The sequence below is a fragment of the Oncorhynchus clarkii genome, chromosome 30 (genome assembly GCF_045791955.1).
Source record: "Oncorhynchus clarkii lewisi isolate Uvic-CL-2024 chromosome 30, UVic_Ocla_1.0, whole genome shotgun sequence".
In the NCBI taxonomy this organism is placed as follows: domain Eukaryota; kingdom Metazoa; phylum Chordata; class Actinopteri; order Salmoniformes; family Salmonidae; genus Oncorhynchus; species Oncorhynchus clarkii.
In genome coordinates this window covers 8,655,901-8,678,917 of record NC_092176.1, presented here as the reverse complement: position 1 = coordinate 8,678,917, position 23,017 = coordinate 8,655,901, and the positions used below count along the sequence as shown (strand labels likewise).

General features: G+C 44.0%; 1 protein-coding gene across 1 annotated transcript in view; it reads left to right on the top strand.

Moving 5' to 3' along the window:
* LOC139390003 (proprotein convertase subtilisin/kexin type 5-like) overlaps positions 1 to 15,512 on the top strand; it is a 39,958-nt gene extending 24,446 nt beyond the window's left edge. Inside the window, exons 10-21 of the mRNA XM_071137088.1 lie at positions 1,750 to 1,853; positions 3,165 to 3,282; positions 6,829 to 7,017; positions 7,307 to 7,443; positions 7,946 to 8,071; positions 9,368 to 9,470; positions 10,646 to 10,839; positions 11,180 to 11,264; positions 12,046 to 12,149; positions 12,265 to 12,403; positions 12,663 to 12,778; positions 13,896 to 15,512. Of these exons, the coding sequence (XP_070993189.1) occupies positions 1,750 to 1,853; positions 3,165 to 3,282; positions 6,829 to 7,017; positions 7,307 to 7,443; positions 7,946 to 8,071; positions 9,368 to 9,470; positions 10,646 to 10,839; positions 11,180 to 11,264; positions 12,046 to 12,149; positions 12,265 to 12,403; positions 12,663 to 12,778; positions 13,896 to 14,011 (1,531 nt within the window). The 3' untranslated portion in view covers positions 14,012 to 15,512. The remainder of the gene's footprint in view (positions 1 to 1,749; positions 1,854 to 3,164; positions 3,283 to 6,828; positions 7,018 to 7,306; positions 7,444 to 7,945; positions 8,072 to 9,367; positions 9,471 to 10,645; positions 10,840 to 11,179; positions 11,265 to 12,045; positions 12,150 to 12,264; positions 12,404 to 12,662; positions 12,779 to 13,895) is intronic.
* The last annotated feature ends 7,505 nt before the right edge of the window (positions 15,513 to 23,017 follow it).

Genomic DNA, 23,017 nt, shown 5'->3' with positions numbered 1-23,017 from the left:
CCCATACCTACTGTAAAATAAGGTGGTGGATTTTTGATGTTGTGGGGCTATTTTGTTTCCACTGGTCCTGGTGCCTCATGAACTTTCATGAACTGCAGTACAAGGACATTTTATCCAAAAACCTGGTTGCTTCTGCCAGGAGGCTGAAACTTGAGCACAACTGGATCTTCCAGGAACTTTTATTATTATTTAACTAGGCAAGTCAATTAAGAACAAATTCTTATTTACAATGCCTACCAAAAGGCCTCCTGCGGGGACGGGGGCTGGGATAAAAACTATATATATATATATATATATATATATATATGACAAAACACACATCACGACAAGAGACACCACACCACTACATAAAGTGAGACCTAAGACAACAACATAGCATGGTAGCAACCCAACATGACAACAACATGGTAGCAACACAACATGGTAGCAGCACAAAACACATGGTAGCAGTGCAAACATAACTGGGCACAGACAACAGCACAAAGGGCAAGAAGGTAGAGACAGCAATACATCACACAAAGCAGCCACAACTGTCAGTAAAAGTGTCCATGATTGAGTCTTTGAATCAAGAGATTGAGATAAACTGTCCAGTTTGAGTGTTTGTTGCAGCTTGTTTCAGTCGTTAGCTGCAGCGAACTGAAAAGAGGAGCGACCCAGGGATGTGTGTGCTTTCGGGACCTTTAACAGAATGTAACTGGAACAACGGGTGTTGTATGTGGAGGATGAGGGCTGCAGTAACCCTAGACACACATCAAAATCCACAAAGAAATGGTTAATTGGCCACAAAATCAACATTTTGCAGTGGCCATCTCAGTCTCCAGACTTGAAACCCTGTGGTTTTTAACAAGGCAAGTCAGTTGAGAACAAATTCTCATTTACAATGACGGCCTACACCGGACGACGCTGGGCCAATTGTGCTCCGCCCTGTGGGACTCCCAATTACGTCCGGTTGTGAGGGCCGTCCATAAGCATGGACGAAGGATATCAACAATCTGGAAGGATTCTGTATGGAGGAATGGTCTAAGATCCCAATGTGTTCTCCAACTCATCAAATATTTTAGTTAAAGGCCCAGTGTCTATCTTCACAAGGTGAGGTATCGGAAGGGGGTGTCAATAATTTTGACCCCTACCTTTTTTGAGATTATTTTTTTGTATTACTTGTTAAACAAAATATCTTTCTCTGAGCAATTGTATTGGTATAATATAATGTCCCAAACATGTTAAACTTTTATAATATACCGTAGTATTTGAATTATTTATTCTATACAGTCATTTTCGCTCATCTTTTATCAAGGGTGTCAATAATTTCAGACCCCACTCTATATCCTTGCTGAGTAGTTTCTTGTCTAGGAAAACCTTCAGCCTCGGAATGTTCCGAAATGCTGTGCTCAGCGGATGAGGGAGAGATGAGAGCGGGAGAAAATAATGGAGCATCTGGACAGCATATGAAGGGATTCCCAAGAAACTTGGTGACCTACTTATATATATTTTTTTTAAAGCACCATTTTTACATCAAAGGACACATGGATGCCATCTTGTAATGGTTATCACGTGAGATTGGAGCTGGGAGGGAGGTGGATGGATGGGCATACTGTATCTGCTATACCTAACTCTCCCGCTCTCTTTCTGTTACACGCAAACACCCATGCACCATATGTACGTTACATGCACACCCACACACAATATTAAGTCTGTGCATATTGTTGGTTACCTGTATGTTTCTGTGGGGTTTTGTGATTTCTCCTCCAGTCCTCTGTTGTCGTGGAGGGATGTTCAGCACATCATTGTCAAGACGTCTCGAGCTGGCCACCTCAACGCCCCTGACTGGAAGACCAACGCTGCTGGATACAACGGTGCTTAACACTGCTCGCCTCCTCTCCTTCCTCAGCTACTCACCCCATTTTCCGCTCTCTCTTTCGTACCCTTCACTTTACTCTGAGCCCATTCACTCACCATAAACCATCCCACCGCTTGCCAACTACCTGTCAGGGATTCCATGCGGAGTACTTCGTTTCATAAGTGTGTGTGTGTTTGTGGAGTGTGAGTGTGTGAGATTGAGACTGCAGTCCTGGAGTTTCTCCAACCGGCTGTTTCAAAGAGGATTGTGAAAACGAGTGAGAGAGAAAAGGGAGGATGTGGGGAGTTCACCCAGAGGAAATGGAGAGCGGAGGTTTAAAGAGAGGGAGGGATGGGGAAATACTATTTGATTGGCTGTGTGGATTGGGTTAACTGACTGATGTTTTGCTGTGATACTGCTTTGGTTGGAAATCTGTTTTGATTGGTTGTTCTAAGGCGGTGGTCACCAACCGGTCGATCGTGAAGGCATTCCTAGTCGATCACCAAATATTTCTGTTAAAAAAAAAACTATGATAAAGCCTTGCGTTCCTATGTTTTTATTTGATTTGTGCTGTTGGTGGTAGGTGCAGTTGATTCAGCAGCCCTGGAACCAGGAAGGCAAAGTGTTTCCATTTTTAAGCATTTCATGTGTCTAAAGGTAGAACTCTGCCTACCCAGCAGGGCCAGAGAGCAAATCAAGTGCACCTATAGGACTTCTGCTGGCCAATCCGAAACCTCATTGCTACAGAACTGTTTTTAATTGGTTAATGTTGCGTAGGCTTACGTTTTTTAAGTCATGTAAAAAACATATATTTGTGTGTGTGTGTGTGTGTGTGTGTGTATTTATTTCTGAGCGGTAGATCTTGGCTTGCATTTTGACTCAAAGTGATCTTGACTCAGACAAGGTTAGTGACCACTGTTCTAAGGCATGAATAAAAATTGGCGGAGAAAGTATCCACGCCCTTGCACAATTATTACTTAACACATTTTTTGCCGGAAGTATATATCCATTCCTCTGGGACAAATGACTCAAGCTCTGTCATAAAAAAAGCGGTGGATACTTATCTCATGAAAACTTTTCAGGTTGTTATACATTTTTGTAAACTGTCTCGATTTTGTTTTTGGTGGGATAGGATGTTTAGATCAGGGATTTATTTTTATTTTTTTAACTATTCAGACTAAGGCAACACATTTGTGCTTTTCGGGGCAGATCCTTCTTACAGACACTAGAAATGTATATGGTTCTGTGAAATGTATTGAAGCGATGTGTGGTTTTGAACAATTATGATTGGCTGTGAGGATTGACTGACGGTAGGCGTGTCTTGCAGTCAGCCACCTGTATGGCTTTGGCCTGATGGACGCAGAGGCTATGGTGAAGGAGGCGGAGAGATGGAAGCAGGTCCCCGCCCAGCACATCTGTGTGGAGAGTGCCGACCGCCAGATCAGGTACGACACAGCCAACACCTCCCTAGTGTACCTGTCCTTACCCAATCAACCAACCAATCAAATGTAATCTGTTCAGAGCTATTGAGAAATACATTATATTTAACAGCAACCAAGGGTTGTGTTCATGTGTGTGTTTCTGTCCAAAAGCTCTTCATGCACCCACATGTATGGGATTTCTGAAAGCTCCTCCTGCACACTGAGCGGAGCCAGCCAAGTATTAAAACGCATGCATGAACACACATACAAAACGCATGCATGAACACACACTAGGGCTGTGACGTTTCAATTAATTTGGGATCGTTAACGTTTAGAAAGAATCCCTAGCCGAAAACATTTTTTTTAAAACATTTTTACAATTAAAATCACCGTGCAGTTACCACAAAACTACCAACCGCTCCCGATCATCCATCATCATCATCAAGACAAAAAAAAATAATAATTAACTAATGCAACAATGCGGTAGTAGGAGGCAATATGTATCTTTCAAATTATTATTGTCGTTAACAGTTGGAAAAATGGCAGAGTGAGACAGGGAAGCGACAGCAGCAACGTCCTGTATGGCAATACTTTAAGTTAAATGAGAAGGTGGTGAAATGCAAACTTTGAGAGGTGGAAGTGAGCTACAGTGACAGAACAAGTGCAACGCTGAAAGGGAGGCACCTTGAGACCCAACCAGTTGCTGGCAGCAGTGTAATGAGGGACGGGGTGAGAATCACAGCGCTGATTACTGATTGCTGTTGATATGCAGCCATTGTCAATGGTAAAGGATGTATGCCTCAATTACCTAATGGCATATCTAGAACCAGACTACAAGATGCCATGTCAAAAAACCGTGATGGCCCTGATGGACAAATTGTACAATCAATGATTGATTGCTCTGCAAGTACAAAGCAAGAGCTCTCCAACACTGTATGTGGCGTTAACAACGGTTGTTTAACATCTATGAACATGCTGGAATACATCACTGCAACGAACCATCACATTGATGAGGAGTGGGACATGTAGTCACATATATTGAGAACTGAGAACATGGAGGAGAGGCCCTCTAAAAACTACCCCCTAGTGGTCATATGTGGGACCATATCTGAATTGTGAATCATGTCATTTTATGCTTTTTTTTTTTAGAGAGAAAATTATTGTTTAAAAGTTTAGACATTTTTTACATTTGTCACATCCCTAAAATGCACACACAACACACACACAATCATCGAAGGGCTTGGAATCGGTTCAGCGAGAAGAACATAAAACTGGAGAACACAATTATTTGAGGAACAGAACCTGAACCGAAAACTAAAGTGATCTATACTCTTCCGGAACAGAACCGTTATTTTAAAAGGATGGGAACAGGTTAATAACTTTCTTTTACATTCCGGGAATTTTTTGTTCCAGTCCCACAAAAATCACAACAAAAAGCCTATGCAAAGCTCTCACTCAGAAACGTAGTCTAGCATCTGCCTGCTCGCTGGAAATCTTAGCCAGTGAGTGTGTGCGAGGGCTACCTGCCCCTCCCCTCTGAAGCATAGGTTACAAGAGTAATTCAGAAATTAGGGAGAGATGTTTAATTAGAGAAGAGTGGATTTACTTTTTCAATGCTAGTTAAGGATACTATAGTTGGATTTTTTGGGATTCACGTTGGATTTATTAACTATAAAAAGGTAAGACGTGTTTTTAATTCTAGGTCTGCTCAGCACACACAGTGAACCTTTGCTCTGGTCCAACTTTAAACCAACTCGGAAGTTCAAAGACATTCAAAGTTCCTCTATAGAAGCCGCTCCTCCATATGTATAATTCTGTGGGCCTAATTCAGATAATGCATGTCATAACAAGATGACCAGCGCTTCAAGGCAAGCTTCCTCCAGCCTCTCTCCTCACCCTCAAAATGTCAGTTGCATCTTGCGCCTTGCACTTTGACTGGCAGCACAGTGTGTGTTTTTGTCTTTCATTAGGATTAAACCATGCTGTTATGGCAAAATACTATTTTCTCTTAACGACTTTACTATACAGATTAAATCGTTTACCCGCTCCACAGCAAACTGCTCTATCCGCACTGATTGGTGAACTTAATGTCAAGCAATTTATTTTTGTATTTTTTTATTTTTTTTAAACGATTTTAAGTTTTAAAAAGGAACAGAAAGGAACGATATAAACCGGTACTTTTTCTTGGTTTGAGCCGGTTCAGAACTTTAATTTGCTGGTCGTAACAAAAAAAATGATTTTTTTTATAAAGGTTTTGAATTAGATAAACCCTGCAATCATCCTTACATTCCCTTACAATTTGATCTGCTTGTTTTTTTTTGTTGTGCTTTTTTTTTTCTCCCTTTGCAGCTGGATGTTTAATTGGGCTCCTGTTGAACACATTAAAGAGCCAATCACAGTTTAGTTTACTGGCTTTGAATGGAACCAATCTGCCTCATGCTAGTTCCCCAGTCGAGCTCCCTATCTCTCAGCCCCATGCTGGCCAGACCATAGGAATCTTATGGGAAGCCCATTTTGGCTATGTGTGTTTGAGAGAGAGAGTGTGTGTGTAGTATGTATGTGAGTTGAGGACCGCCGGCTGTGGCCCCTCAGGTTTTTCGGGAAGAACGGAGGGTGCTTTTGGCAGTGCAGTTTGTTTTTGCTCTGGAGCTGTTCTCCTGTCGTCATCTTCCAGCCACAGGTCTCTGCACTGAGACACCCCTTGGCTGGCCCCTCCATTGCGTTTGGTAATGTCTGGGCCTTCTCCTCCTTAGAGCATTGGAGAAAAAAACATGTAGAATCTGTAGCCCGCCAGAGAAGTCGTAATCTGGATTTGTCTCCTCCTCCCAGCCCCCCCACCCAAGCCACTAGCGTACCTCATGCCCCCGCAATTACAGTTTTAAAGCATAAGATTGGCTATAAAACTGTTTTTTCTCTCCCTCTCTGCCCCATGGCAATCTGTGTAGAATTACAGGAAATTATATTTAAAATGCAACATTTTCTCTCGGCGTCATGGCAAAATGTGTAGAATAGCAAGAGATTTAGCTATTAAACGGTTCATTTGTCTCTCAGCCCCATGGCAATATGTGTAGAATTGTAGAAGGTTACCTTGCTCAGGCCCCCTTGAAACTGCGGTACACCACTGCCCCAAGCACGCTTGCATGCAGAGCTACACCCCAACACATTTACTCACACACACACACTAGCGTGGATTCTGGTGTAGTGTTTAGCAGCAAACACGGGGTGTCACCCATCCCCACTGCCATCCTCTGGCTTGGTCATCTGACCACTGCTGTCTGTTCTTTAATGGCCCATATGCTGTGGACCCAGCTGTGAATTCTATTAAAATCAGACCAATTAAATGAAGTAATATTAACTAGACTAGAGCCTCCTGAAAGTAAATATTTGAACATTGATTGATTGTGTGCGCTCAATAACCCAGTGTTGAGATGAATCAATACTCCATGACAGCTGGGTAGCACCGGGCTCGTTTACTCTGTGAGTTCCACTTCCTATCTTGTCAGATTTAGATTCTGATTGGGTGACTGCTCTGACACTGACATCTGATTGGTTGCTTCCCTCTGCCTACAGGACGATCCGCCCAGAGCACCTAGTGCGCTCCGTGTACAAGGCCACCGGCTGCATCGACAACTTCAACCACCATGTCATCTACCTGGAGCATGTGGTCGTACGCATCACCATCACCCACCCACGCCGTGGCGACCTGTCTATCAACCTCACGTCGCCCTCGGGAACCAAGTCCCAGCTGCTCGCCAACAGGTGAACCTCCCCTTCAGTACTATTCCGCTCCCTCTCGCCCTCTACACAACCGGGGTTTCTTCCTGGCACTAACACAACTGATTCGACCAATCATTAAGCCGCTGATTAGTTGAAGCCGTTGATTAGTTGAACCAGGTGTGTTCGTACTGGACCGGAAATTTAAAAAAAAGCCTGCCTGCTCCTGTGGCTTCCCAGGACCAGGAAGGAAGAAACATTTCTACTTCTGTGTCTTTCCAGTGTGTTGTCTGAATGTGGTCGAACCGTGTGGTCCCTGTGTGCTTTCCTCTAGGTTGTTTGACCACTCCATGGAGGGTTTTAAGAACTGGGAGTTTATGACCACTCACTGCTGGGGGGAGAAGGCGTCTGGGGACTGGATCCTGGAGATCCATGACTCCCCCTCGCAGCTCCGCAGCCAGAAAGTCCCAGGTACAGTAGACTAGAGAAGCCACCCTGTCTAAAGGAGTGACCGTACCAATGGAAAATATGCTTTAAAAAAGGGTCAATCTGCTGTTGTTGCATCCATTTTTAGACTTAGAAATTAATGAAATGTGCCCATTGATTTGTGAAGAATATAACATAATTGCCTCATGAGCTTAGTTCAACTGTCGTACCACATCAGAACCCCAAATATGAGCTTGTTTCCCTCCAATGTTTGTAAACAATGTAAATGTAAACAAACACTGTATGGTTAAAACTATCATTTTTGATGTCATGGATGGTCAGGCCTTGCATCCATAGCTCTGTCTTTAGAATTTGAGAGTGGTTACATTTTCTCCAGCCCCATCCCTAAGCTTTTTACCGGAACAGGGGCGGGGAGACCACTTTATTGTTTTTGAGGATACTCGAGATAACCGCAGTATACTGATGTGTCCTTTCTCTCTCTCTTTGTCTGTCTGTCTGCTGTGCTGGCTGACACAACCCCCCCCAGGCAAGCTGAAGGAGTGGTCCCTGGTGCTTTATGGCACCTCTGTGCACCCGTACTCCTCCATGCGCAGCGACAAGCCCCGCTCGGCCGAGCCCCCTGCAGACGAAGAGTTCACTGAGGAGTACAACGGTGAGTGGGGAAGATGGCGTAGGGAGGAACTGTAAGGAAAAAGAGATGGAGGACAGAATACCAGAATCCTGTTATAAGGGAGACTTAGTAGGATAAGGGGGGAGCAAACGGAGGAGAGACTAAGTGGGAAGGAAAAAGGATCCAGGGCCAGGCACTTACACCAAATGAACCTATGCAGAATGTGTGAGAGAGTGTTCTCTGACTCTCTGTTTGCTACCTCTTTATTGTTCATCTCTCGCACTACCTTGAGCCGCTTCCCTTTGCAGATCTCTGTACGTTTTTCTGTTTTCTCCCTACCTCTCGCTCTGCTCTCTCCTTTACTTTCTACCCATCTGTTCTTTCTGTCTCTGCTCTCTCCTTCACTTGCTACCCCTTTCTGTTATCTCCCTCTTCTCTGTTCTCTTTCTCTCTCTCTCTCTTGCTGTTCTCTTTACCTCTGTGGGTTCCCTCTCTCGTAAAATACTAATAATAATTTGGTGGGTGCTTATACACTGAGTACAAAACCTGCTCTTTCCATGACTTAGACTGACCAGGTGAATCCAGGTGAGAGCTATGATCCCTTATTGATGTCACTTGTTAAATCCACTTCAGTCAGTGTAGATGAAGGGGAGGAGACGACCGGTTAGAGAATGATGTTTAAGCCTTGAGACAATTGACACATGGATTGTGTATGTGTGCCGTTCAGAGGGTGAATGGGCAAGACAAAAGATTGAAGTGCCTTTGAACGGGGGTATGGTAGTAAGTGCCACCGGTTTGTGTCAAGAACTGCAATGCTGCTGGGTTTTCACGCTCAACAGTTGTGTGTGTGTGTGTCAAGAATGGTCCACCCCCCCCAAAGGACATCCAGCCAGCTTGACACAACTGTGGGAAGCATTGGAGAAACCTCCGGAGAGTGGGGTCACAGCCAGGCTCCGCTATCGTCAACGGCGACTCTGGAGCAGTTAGGGATGCACAACCTTTCGGTTACTGACCCCACACTCTAACCTCTAGGCTACCTGCTGCCCAATGTGAGCATATTTGAGGTTACAGTGAGGCAGCTGATACTCATTAGCCTGTTTGATAAGCCACAGCACACAGCCATGGCAACAGAACATAAACGCCCCCAACTTTTATGCGCTCGTTAGACATAACATTCTCCTGCCTTCAGCACAACAAGGAACACCATACACACTCACTGGATGGAATACCAGTCACCTCCCTTTAGTCTGTTTTTGTCTCATTCATAAAGTCTCCACCCTTGTAACATGAGAAACTACAGTACCCATAATGCTCTGTTTAACAAATCCTCTTTACCAGGGCTCTGTGACAGTGAGTGCAACGAGAACGGCTGTGAAGGTCCCGGACCTCACCAGTGCATCAACTGCCTACATTACTTCCTCAAGTTCAAGAACAACACCAGGTTAGCATATCCGTGTTCTGGCTTCCTCCTGCAGGCCAACAGCTGGGTCATGTTCATTAGACACCAACTGAAGAAAACAGACTGAAACGGGGAGGGACTTCCGCTCTTGTCCCCATTTAAAAACAGCTTTAAAACATTTTTGGGGGGGCCCTCTGAATTCACCAACATCGGAGAACATGTTCATGATTTAGGCGATAGTCATTGGTCGGACTGCAGTATTCCGAATGTTTCACCTCCCTTCTCTCACTCATTTGCACTGATTTGAAGTGGGTGGTTACCCCGATCATTGACACACAGTGAGAACTGTCGTGACGAGGGTGGTGTTCAGTACGGCGTACCGTAAACGCAGCGTTTTGTGAAACTAACATCTATGTGAGGAGGAGGGAGGTTGAGTGGTGTGATCGTGGGAGGTGGGGATTGAAGTCCACTGTAATTACCTGTTGTCGTCTTTGCGAGCAGCCGAACACTGTGCACTAATAAACAAGAAGCCTGCAGGTACCTGGAAGACAGCCTGTGAGGGCTTGGCTGCTCTGTTTTGTTCTGTAAAACGCCATCATTAGCCCTCCTAAGAACACAGTGTTTCCCCACTACTTCCAACCCCGGAGTGCTGGAGTGGGGGTTTGGGAACGGAGGGGGTGGGGTCGTTTTAATGCTCATAATTATATCCCTATGTTTCTCTTTGATGACCTCGCCAAACTGGTGTGGGTGGGGCTGGCGGGGGAGGGTAAGCCAACGTGGGAGAGAAATTTTGGAGCACATGGTTTCACCTTTTTGTTTTTTTTGTTTTAACAGTGTGAGAGCGAAGGCTGCAAAGGAGGTTTATGGAGTCATCTCTGCAGATGTGCGTTAAAAGAATGCACCTGTTCACCGTACTGAAACACACACTCGCACTCTCAAATCCAGCCATATAAGCCGATACGCGCACAAACGTATGATGTGTTGAACTTCAGGCCGTGAACTTTGTCTGCTCCCCCAGGGGGAGAGGGGTTGTTATTCTGGAATCGTGTGGATTGAGGATTTATCACAGTGGTCAGAGTGCAAAAATCCAGCCACGCACTCAGTTTATTTTCTCCAGCCTGTTCCCGTAAGCCGATAACCGCAATGATAACGACGCATATTTCTCCTCTATCTGTCCTCCCCTCCCTCCATCCGTATCTTCCCTCTCTCCGCCGCAGGACGTGCGTGTCGGAGTGCCCCTCCGGGTTTTTCCGCGACGACAGGAAGCGCTGTAAGAAGTGTTCGTCTCTGTGTGAGACATGTGTTGGTAGTCGTAGCGACCAGTGCTCCACCTGCAGGCCGGGCTTCCACCTTAACGAGGGTTCCAACACCTGCGTGGCCAGCTGTGTGGACGGCTTCTATCTGGACCACGGCAAGTCCAGGTCTCCACACACACACACACACACACACACACACACACACACACACACACACACACACACACACACACACACACACACACAATTCTAATATAGGCCTCGAAGTCTGAAGAACTTCCAGTTTTCTTTTCTCCCTGGTAGGCGGTTGATTGATTTGATTGAACCAGCCCCAGAGAAGAGGGGAAGTATGAAAACCAGCAGAGCTGAAAACTGAGGCCCAGATTTGAACTCCCTCACTCACCTCTGACCCCCACACCAATCCTCCTAACACTCCCAATGCCTCTTTGGTCCCTATCCCTATGTGACTAGACGTTGTCTTCTCTCGTGTTACAGATTCCAACATGTGCAGGAGATGCAACGAAATCTGCAAGAAGTGCATCACGTCTAATATCTGCACAGAATGCAAACCAGGGATGAGGTACGCCAAGCCAAACCCACTTTCCAACATCCCCTCCCTCACCCACTGCTGGTTTCTAGTAGTAGTCGAATCACCAAACAGTCCAGTGATCCATTTTGACGTGTCTCGTAGAGTTTTTGGTGGCTTTTGATCATCTTGATTACCGTTCCAGTTAGATCGAGGGCAAAACACTTTGAAGCCTCTCAGAACGTTGTGGTCTTTGAACCCAGCCTGACTCGGGTTGCTTCTGCTAGTGTTCAGTGCTGTCTGAGACAGAGGTGGTAACGTGTGCAGTAATCCTTCCGAATGCCGCAAGACCACAGACAGTCACTCCTCTTCACCATTCATAGGAAAGAGGGAGGACAGAAACCCAAATCCTTTCTGGGAAATGGAACTAATATAACCCAGTCCAGCTGTTTTTCAGCTCAGTGCACCACAGAAACATGTCCTCACAGCAACTTCTCAGAATGAGGTTTAGAACCTGCTGTTCTTGAACAGACTTTTCTGAACAATCCTCTCTAGCCGTTCCAAGTATTTTAACTGTTCCACAGCTAGCACACCTGATTCAACTTGTCAACTAATCATCAAGCCCTTGAAAAGGCGAATCAGGTGAGTTAGTTCAGGGCTACAACAAAATGTTTTGAAACGTGTGGGGGGTCCCAGAGGAGGGATTTAAAAACAACTGGACTATGTATAGTGTCTGATTTTGTTTATCATGTCAGACTAATGTAGGAGAAAGAGAGACTGGTTGCTAGAGCGGTGCGTTGTGTGATTGTGTAATTCAGTGTATTGCTCTCTCCAGTCTTCAGGGGAATAGATGTCAGATGACCTGTGACCCTGGGACCTACTATAATGGCCACAGGAGGACCTGCGTGCCGTGCCACCAAGTGTGTGCCACCTGTGCAGGTGACGCTCCTTTCACAAAGTAAAGATGGGGCCTACTACTACTCAGTTGCCCAAAGTAAATTTCTATATTTTTCCCCAAAGTGAAGTCTCTGCACTGCTCACCGTCTCTCTGCAGGCACGGGGATGGAGGCGTGTATCAAGTGTGCAGAGAGCTACTTAATGGAGGAGTGGCGTTGTGTGTCCACCTGCAGCGTGGGATACTACATGGCCGAGCAGACCTTGGACAATGGCGACGTCAACAAGTCCTGCAGGAAGTGAGTCGGATTGATGCGCACAAATTCCACACCTTCCACTTCCTCCTCTCTTTTGACACCACCTCCCTACAAACCTGGCATGTTTATCCTGGCATGTTTAACTGACTCAAACCGGCCTCTAATCTTCCAAACATCTGTCCTATATCTATGGTCCCTTAAACCGGCTGTTTCCTCCTTTAATCCTCTACCTCTACTCACAGGCTTTGTGGAAAGTGTGCCTTCTATTGCCCAAACTTTAGCTCTAGCCCCCCTCCCCCAGGTGTGACCACAGCTGCTACTCCTGCACAGGGCCCGGCGAGACGAACTGCAGCACCTGTGTGAACGGCTATAACCTAGAGGCAGGAGTGTGTGTGGTCAGCACCATCTGCAAAGATGGTGAGTACTAGAAACCCCTCTAATGTATGTCATAGACTCTCTTATTTCAGGAGCTCCTTCTAGCGGTGGCTGGTCACTGCGCAGGTCGCAGCTTCCTTAGACTTCCGTAGACTTTCTTAGCTCTCCCCTCTTATCTAGGTTTCTTCCTATCTGCCCCTCTCCCCCTCATCTGTCACATTCTCTCCTTATCGCTCTTTTCCATATTCTCTCCTCCTTTTTTAGTAGGCCCTTTTTTTTTCCGCCATCTTTTGCTCGTGTATTCACTCCTACCTAATCTATCCCAATCTCCCTTCTTTTTTTTTTTTGTCTAAATTGTGCACGTTTTAAAATGTTTTTGGCATCCCGGTGACGCAGCTAACCTTTTCAGCCCTAACCTAACAGGGCCCATTTGCCTGCGAGACATGATGGTGTTTGTGAGTCGTGACCCTATAGTTGAAAAGAAAGCCCCGCCCCTATTTTTTGTACCATTATTGCGTCTGAACGCGTGGGCAACGGCGTTAAGGCCAATCCATTTCTTTGCCTTCCGCTTTTATGGGTTTATTGGTGGTTCGTAAAACGACTCTACCGACTGTACTGGAGTGTTTTTGTACTGTAGTTGATAAAACAGGATGTGTGGCATCTCGATGGTCAAGAACTTTCTTAAGATGTTCTGATTTGTATTCAAAGTGTCATCCCCAGTCTGTCCATGACCCACTGAGACCAAGAGAAAGTGTTTTATTGACTATCTGGTAATGAACCACTTCAGCTTGTAACCAACTCAAGACTCTCTTTGTTTTTGAGCGCACTAAAAGTTTAAATGTCCATTATTTCAAATTGAGGTTACAACAGACTGGCGACCCACTTTTTGTGTGCAAAGTCATCTCTGATGAAAAATCACTTGAAATTGTCCCTGTTTGAAACTGATTGAAATGTTTTTCTATTTTTCCCAAAATGTCTTTTTTTTTTTTTTTTTAACTTTCTGACATGGATCCAATCATTGACGCTGGACTGCAATCTTTCCCCTCCAATGAACATCACATCTCTGATGGATCAAAATCTGTCACCTGACCCCTCTCCTGACCAATCCCACGGTTCTGCGTGTCGTCATCCCCATCTCTTCTTCCTGGTCTGTGGAAAGCAAATGAAGAGTCTTGGGCGGAAGGCAGTTTCTGCGTGCTCGTAAAAAAGAACAATCTGTGCCAGAGGAAAGTGCTGCAGCAACTGTGCTGTAGAACATGCTCGCTAAAAGGGTGACTGGACATCCCGCGAAGGGGATGTGGGGGGGGGGGGGTGGGGGGGGGGAGGGCGGCACCCCTCTGCCCCAGCCTGCTCACTCAGTTACATAATTTATAAGAAAATATGTGCCTCTTAAGGGACTACGTTGGAGGTGTGATGACAGAACTACAACAAACCTACCTTTTTCCTGTTCTGGGACATGTGGCCAGGGCGACAGTAGCAACTGGGCCTTACTAAAAAAAAAAAATGAAAACAAATAATGTGTCGGTATTTTGTGACCAAAGCATCGATGCCAAAATAATTGTACCCTTTTCCAGTGTAGGTTGCAGGAGGAACCTTGTGAATCTGTTTCCCTTCGTGTTCCCCTCCTCGTCAAGATTAACGATGCACAGGTGAAAGCTGATGAACGTACCAACCTTCGGCTGTGTGTTTGTAAATAAACTTAAAAGCTCACTCAATAATGTGAAAACTGTCTGGGTTAAGTTTGCTATCTGCCAAGTGAGGATAGATGCGCACATGAACGCACGCGCACGCACACAGCAGGATTGTGCAAACACTTGAATTGATAGTTGCGAAAGTCATGTCCCCATTCTACATGCAGCCATTGTGTGCCACAGGAAATAGAGGTTGCTAAACTGTCATCTATGTTTCAGGTAGTGTGTGCGTGTGAGATATATTTTTTTTTACAGGTACCTTTGACTCACTTAGGTTCAGACAAATCATTCCACACTACATTACATAAAATCGGGGTCATGTTTATTAGGCACAAAACGTAAGAAAACTGACTTAAACAGGTAGGGACTACCTGATCTCGTCCAATAGGAAACAATTGGTTTTTTTGGTACACTTTGTTTTCATTGCGTGCCCTAATGAACAAGACCCATATCTTACTGCTACATGAGACTATGGGGCCATTGCACTTTCACAAACAGCAGCACTATCAGGGCTTTATTCCACAACATTGCACGGTTATGTCATTGCATTCAAGCAGAGTTGGTACTGTATTGACCTTGATCATGTAACAATTTTGATATGATAGATGTTTTCGGTGGACTTCATTTAAATGTTATTGTATCCTTGCGAGCTGCCACACATTCAAGACATGTCCATGACACTTTAGCAAACGGCATGCATTTCATCAAGGTCATGCTCATTAGGCACCAAACGGAAGAGAACAGATTGCATGACGTATTGAAATGTTTTCTGTTGCGTGCTCTGATGAACACGACTCAGGTTGTAAGCGCCCTCTGAGAGTCCATGACAATGGTTGGTGCTGCAAAATGTAACCACGGTCTGTCTCTGTCACAAACAGGCTATGGGACTCAACTTTGTAGTGGTTGAGAAAGACCTGTTGATACATCCTGTTCTAGAATGAATACTGAGGTGGATACAGCACTGTATTCCAATAAAGATTCTTAATGTGGGTTTGTACCTTTTTGAACAATTTACTGTAGTTGTATTGATGATTTATCTTTTGATTTGAAATAAAAATTGATTGATCCCTTTGGATGAACAAAAATGTATTCTTGGTCATTGTTGAAGATTACTTAGATTTGATTAGTTGATATCAGAGTACTAGGTTGTTTTTATTGGACACCAGTGTCAATGTTATTTATATTTTAATGGAATTACTCCAAGACCTAGTCCGATATTTTTTTTTTTAATGTTATTTTTTTATTCAAATGGTTAATCTGTTAATCTTTTGTCGTTTTTTTCTGCTAGGCTCCGTTGGTCATTTATGGTCGTTGTGAACGTAATCATTTCCCCACTTCATTTAGGTCATGTTAGACACAAAATGGAAAAATAACTAGCTGAAACAGATAGGGTCAACCTGGACTTGTTTTTATAAGAAATGCACATTTGAGTTTTACATGATGAAAAGTTCTAAAACGTTTTCTGTCGTGAGCCCTAATGAACACAACACTGGTTGTATAATAAACCTCCCAGCCTTTTCCTTACTCAACATTATGTTCCTGTAAGTTACAGGGTGTATCTAATATAATTGTATTTGGTCCCATTAGCAGACATTTTTATCCGAAGAGACTTTTGTCCAACACGGAATAAAAATCTACACTTAAATTTTTTTTTTTTTTTAAATTTTACCCCTTTTTCTCCCCAATTTCGTAGTATCCAATTGTTGTAGTAGCTATTATCTTGTCTCGGCCGGTTACGACAGAGCCTGGGCGCGAACCCAGGACTCTGATGGCAGTACAGCGCCCTTAACCACTGCGCCACCCGGGAGGCCAAAATCTACACTTTTTAATAGTTAATTTTTTTTGTTGCCATGCAGCAGGGTAGCTAACTACTGGAACTACACAAAACATTTTTTGCAAAAAGAAAATGGGTGAAGTAGGCAAATTATTACATTTTTCGGCATCAGCTAATGGCTGTTACGTAGACCGATCACTGCCCACACCTGCTCGCCCGTCCAGCATCACTACTCTGGGCGGCTCCGACTTAGAATATGTGTACAACTATAAATACCAAGGTGTCTGATTAGACTGTAAACTATGCTTCCAGACTCACAGTAAGCATCTCCAATCCAAAATTAAATCTAGAATCGGCTTCCTATATCGCAACCAAGCACCCTTCACTCATGCTGCCAAACATACCCCCGTAAAACAAGCCATCCTACCGATCCTCGACTTTGGTGATGTCATTATAAAATAGCCTCCAACACTCTACTCAACAAACTGGATGCAGTCTATCACAGTGCCATCCGTTTTGTCACCAAAACCCCATACACTACCCACCATTGCGCCCTGTACGCTCTCGTTGGTTGGCCCTCGCTTCATACTCGTCGCCAAACCCACTGGCTACAGGTTATCTACAAGTCTCTGTTAAGTAAAGCCTCGCCTTATCTCCGCTCACTGGTCACCATAGCAGCACCCACTCGTAGCACGAGCTCCAGCAGGTATATCTCACTGGTCACCCCCAAAGCCATTTCCTCCTTTGCTCGTCTTTCCTTCCAGTTCTCTGCTGCCAATGACTGGAACGAACTGCAAAAATCTCTGAAGCTGGAGACTCGGATCTCCCTCACTAGCTTTAAGCACCAGCTGTCAGAGCAGCTCACAGATCACTGCACCTGTACATAGCCCATCTTTAAACAGCCCATTTATCTACCTACCTCATCCCCATACAGTATGTATTTATTTATCTTGCTCCTTTGCACCCCAGTATCTCTACTTGCACATTCATCTTCTGCACATCTACCATTCCAGTGTTTAATTGCTATATTGTAATTACTTCGCCACCATGGCCTATTTATTGCCTTAACTCCCTTATCTTACCTCATTTGCACACACTGTATATAGACTTTTTGTTTTCTTTTGTTCTACTGTATTATTGACTACAATTTGTTGTTGTATGTGTCGAATTGCTAAGCTTTATCTTGGTCAGGTTGCAAGTCAGAACTTGTTCTCAACTAGCCTACCTGGTTAAATAAAGGTGAAATAAATAAAAAATTAAATACAACTCCGACATCAATGGTAAATCTAGTCAAACACTTCATGGCCTCTATTAAAAAGAGGATCCCATTAGCTTTCTATAGGCTAGGCCTACTATATTTATTTCTCTACTTTCCTAATATTAAGCACATTGCTTCTCTTTACAACAGGAGTATAGCCTACTTGACTGGCATGAAAGTGAACCACGTGAAAAGCATCCTTCGTTCCCTCTTTAAGTACATAGATGACGTATCTTTTTCCGCTGCCCCTGTTTCAAGACAGGTGCATGATTATGGCCCATTCTAAATCAAAACACATTTCACACATACAGTACCAGTCAAAAGTTCGGACACAACTACTCATTCAAGGGTTTACATTTTTTTCTACATTTGTAGAATATTAGCGAAAGCATCAAAACTATGAAATAACACATGGAATCATGTAGTAACCAAAAAAAGTGTTAAACAAATCAAAATATATTTGAGATTTGAGATTGTTCAAAGTAGCCACCCTTTGCCTTGATGACAGCTTTGCACACTCTTGGCATTCTCTCAACCAGCTTCATTTCAATTAGCAGGTGTGCCTTGTTAAAAGTTAATTTGTCGAATTTCGTTAATGCATTTGAGCCAATCAATTGTGTTGTGACAAGGTAGAGGTGGTATACAGAAGATTAGAATGGACTTGGTCTTTTACCAAATAGTGCTATGGCAAGAACAGCTCAAATAATTAATTTGGAAAGTATTCAGACCCCTTTACTTTGTTTTCATCAAGTATCTATCTGTACTTTGCTCCGTTCATCTTTTCCTCCGTCCTGACTAGTCTCCCAGTCCCTGCCCCTGAAAAACATCCCAACAGCATGATGCTGCCACCACCATGCTTCGCCATAGGGATGGTACCAGGTTTCCTCCAGACGTGACGCTTGGCATTCAGGCCAAAGATTTAAATCTTGATTTCATCAGACCAGAGAATTGTTTTTCATGGTCTGAGAGTCCTTTAGGTGCCTGTTTGCAAACTCCAAGCGGGCTGTTATGTGCCTTTTACTGAGCAGTGGCTTCCGTCTGGCCACACTACCATAAAAGCCTGATTGGTGGAGGGCTGCTGAGATGTTTGTCCTTCTAGGAGGTTCTCCCATCTCCACAAAGGAACTCTGTAGCTCTGTCAGAGTGACCATTGGGGTCTTGGTCACCTCCCTGACCAAGGTCCTGCTCCCCTGATTGCTCAGTGTTAGTTTTAGGAAGATTCTTGGTAGTTCTAATGGAGGCCACTGTGTTCGTGGAGACCTTCAATGCTGCAGAAATTGTTTTTTTGTACAATTCCTCAGATCTCTGCCCCGACACAATCCTGTCTCTGTGCTCTACAGACAATTCCTCAGATCTCTGCCCCGACATAATCCTGTCTCTGTGCTCTACAGACAATTCCTCAGATCTGTGCCCCGACACAATCCTGTCTCTGTGCTCTACAGACAATTCCTCAGATCTGTGCCCCGACATAATCCTGTCTCTGTGCTCTACAGACAATTCCTCAGATCTCTGCCCCGACATAATCCTGTCTCTGTGCTCTACAGACAATTCCTCAGATCTCTGCCCCGACATAATCCTGTCTCTGTGCTCTACAGACAATTCCTCAGATCTCTGCCCCGACACAATCCTGTCTCTGTGCTCTACAGACAATTCCTCAGATCTCTGCCCCGACATAATCCTGTCTCTGTGCTCTACAGACAATTCCTCAGATCTCTGCCCCGACATAATCCTGTCTCTGTGCTCTACAGACAATTCCTCAGATCTATGCCCCGACATAATCCTGTCTCTGTGCTCTACAGACAATTCCTCAGATCTCTGCCCCGACATAATCCTGTCTCTGTGCTCTACAGACAATTCCTCAGATCTCTGCCCCGACATAATCCTGTCTCTGTGCTCTACAGACAATTCCTCAGATCTATGCCCCGACATAATCCTGTCTCTGTGCTCTACAGACAATTCCTCAGATCTATGCCCCGACATAATCCTGTCTCTGTGCTCTACAGACAATTCCTCAGATCTATGCCCCGACATAATCCTGTCTCTGTGCTCTACAGACAATTCCTCAGATCTCTGCCCCGACATAATCCTGTCTCTGTGCTCTACAGACAATTCCTCAGATCTATGCCCCGACATAATCCTGTCTCTGTGCTCTACAGACAATTCCTCAGATCTATGCCCCGACATAATCCTGTCTCTGTGCTCTACAGACAATTCCTCAGATCTATGCCCCGACATAATCCTGTCTCTGTGCTCTACAGACAATTCCTTTGACCACCTCATGGCTTGGTTTTTGCTCTGACATGCACTGTTAACTGTCAGACCTTTATATAGACAGGTGTGTGCCTTTCCAAATCATGTCCAATCAATTGAATTTACCACAGATAGACTCCAATCAAGTTGTAGAAACATCTCAAGGATAATCAATGTAAACAGGATGCATCTGAGCTCAATTTCGAGTCTCATAGCAAAGGGTCTGAATATATGTAAATTAGGCATTTCTGTTTTTAAATTTTTTATAAATGTGCAATAATTTCTAAAAACCTGTTTGCTTTGTCATTAACATGTATTGTGTTTTAGATAATTGTTATTTAATCCATTTTAGAATGAGGCTGTAACGTAACAAAAAAGTCAAAGGGTCTGAATACTTTCCAAATGCAGTGTAAATAGGAAACCAGGTCTGGTATAAAGGGTCCATAACAGGCAGCGCAAAATGCTTTTTCTGCTGTCAGAGATTGACCTCTGAAGGTCAGCCAACTTAATCACTCCCAACAACTCCGGTTCTCCAAAGTGACTCTTTCTTTTTTTCTTTCTTTGAGCGGGTATATTCTGAGTCGTTTGCGTTTGTCGAGTTTAGTTTCTCTCCCGGAGTTTTGTTCCACCCCTCCCGTGTGTGTGTGTGTGTGTTGGGGAGAGGGGTTATTTGTATGGCAGTAGCCCAGGCTCATCTGAACGGGAGCTTCTGCCCACTGTATTTACAGCACAAAGAGATGCTTTTGTTTTGCCCCTGAAAACAATTCAGCTTTTCTCAGAAAGCCAGAGCACACAGTCAGCGACCTCGCACTGCTACCCTCGGAGGGCTATTCATGTTACCTGATACAATTGCTGTACAATATGATCTTGTTGCCATCTGATGCACATTCAGATGTCATAAATCAGCACTGCAGAGCTCTCCCTGTCCTCTGCCGTGCCTTGATTGTATTACTGCTGATGGTATCTGGATATGTGCATGTCCACCCTAGCCCATCTACTGTTGCTATCCCCAATTCTGATATCTGCTTCACTGATTTCTGCTCTCGTAAAATCCTGGGTTTTCTGCACATTAACACTAGACGCTTATTACCTAAAATGGATCAATTGAAAGTGTGGGTTCACAGCTCCAATCCAGATGTGTTGGTCATTACTGAGACGTAGTTAAGGAAGAGTGTTTTGAATATGGATGTTAACCTTTCTGGTTATAACCTTTTTCGGCAAGACAGATCTTTCAAAGGTTGGGGAGTGGTAAACTTTATCAAGGATCACCTTCAGTGCTCAGTTGTCTCCACCAAGTCTATCCCCAAACAATTTGATTTGCTGGTTTTAAGCATTAACCTTAAATAGGTCTTAGTTGACTGTTGCTGCGTGCTATCATCCTCCATCAGCCTGCCATAGGTCTGTACCCTACCTGCCCTAAGCTCTCTCCTGGCCCCTTACACTAAGTCTGAATTTGTCCAGCTAGGTGACCTAAACTGGGACATGCTTAAACCACCTGACCAAGTCCTAAAGCAATGGGACTCCCTAAATCTTTCTCAGATTATCACCAATCCCACAAGGTATGACTCCAAACACCCAGAAAAGGCTATTTTCGACCCAGGAAGCACACATTCCTGGGTCGCTCCTCTTTTCACTTCGCTGCAGCTAACGACTGGAACGAGCTGCAACAAACACTCAAACTGGACAGTTTATCTCAATCTCTTCATTGAAATGCTCCATCATGGACACTCTTACTGACAGTTGTGGCTGCTTTGCGTGATGTATTGTTGTCTCTATGTTCTTGCCCTTTGTGCTGTTGTCTGTGCCCAATAATGTTTGGACCCTGTTTTGTGCTGCTACCATGTTGTGCTGCTACCATGCTGTGTTGTCATGTGCTGCTGCCTTGCTATGTTGTTGTCTTAGGTCTCTCATTATGTAGTGTTGTCTCTCTTTATGTAGTGTTGTCTCTCTTGTCGTGATGTGTGTTTTGTCCTATATTTCTATCTATTATATTTTTATCCCAGCCCTTGTCCCCGCAGGGGGCCTTTTGCATTTTAGTAGGCCGTCATTGTAAGTAAGAATTTGTTCTTAACTGACTTGCCAAGTTAAATAAAGGTTAAATAAAAATAAATAAATAACCAGGCCATGACACTGTTGAGCTCAGTAGTATAAAAAGGGTATTTGTCATACCACAGATGTGGAGTAGGTGTCAGGGTTGTGTAAGTATATTCTCCCTCTCTGTTTTCAGGTGAGTAACTGAGCAGGTATTGGAAATGCCACCTGCTATAAGTCCACAGGTCCTGAGAAGGAGGCCCATCCAGCAGGTGAGATGGACACACTGCAGTGGATTAGAGAATGGGTCAAATTCATTGGTGCACACGTCACAAAATTGCAACTGAAACTGAAAACAAGGGTCTTGTATTGGACAAGTTTAGACCTTGGAGCACCTTTTGATACACCGGATGTCTGTGAGATGACAAAGCATCATGTTATTTCGTTAAACATCAGTTTGGAAGTTCAGCCTTAACAACAACGAATGTTTTGATGAATGACGATCATGTCTGGTAGACACAAAACCAAACATACTTTTCATGTTGATATTATTATTGGAATTCTATATCAGGTAACGATTTCACGTTAACTGTGTATTATGAAGCATACATTAAAGCAATTTGATATGAGAGGGCGTGGCACAATTGCTTCTCTACAACAGAGTTACCAATTGAATGAAAACGTTATTTTGAAAAATGTATTCATATGCTACTATTTCATCCCTCCGCGAGATTATACTGTAGTGGGCCAGTGGAGATCGCATTTGAAAATTGAAACAAATGTTGCAAAGGTCTGAGAGGCAGAATCCTAGTGATGCACGGTTTGACTTTTTAACCAGAAGTCCCCGTGGTTATATTTGCGGGGTGGGCGGGTTTAGGGTCATGAAATACTGTGTGAATGGAAGGCTGGTGGGTGACGGGGCGTGTTGAATAAAGAGAAAACAATACCTTAAAATACCTCCATACATGTGTCATTCTTGTGCAATTTATATCTATAGCTTACACTGAGTTTTTTACAATTTTTATCTCATTATTTTAGGCTATCTGGCCTTAGTGCGTAGGCTAAACCTAAACGCCAATCTCCAAATGCTTTCAGAAATGGGCAGAAAAAAAGTTGAACCATGAATTTAATTGGTATTCACACATTTTGTTTTTAAGGTAGAATTACTGTCATGTTATTGATGCCAAAAGGAAAACCTTATTTGCACCTTCTCTATTCCAGAACCAATGGGTGCGCCTGAGTCTTATCATCTCTCAACTAGGTCAGCTGTTTCAACC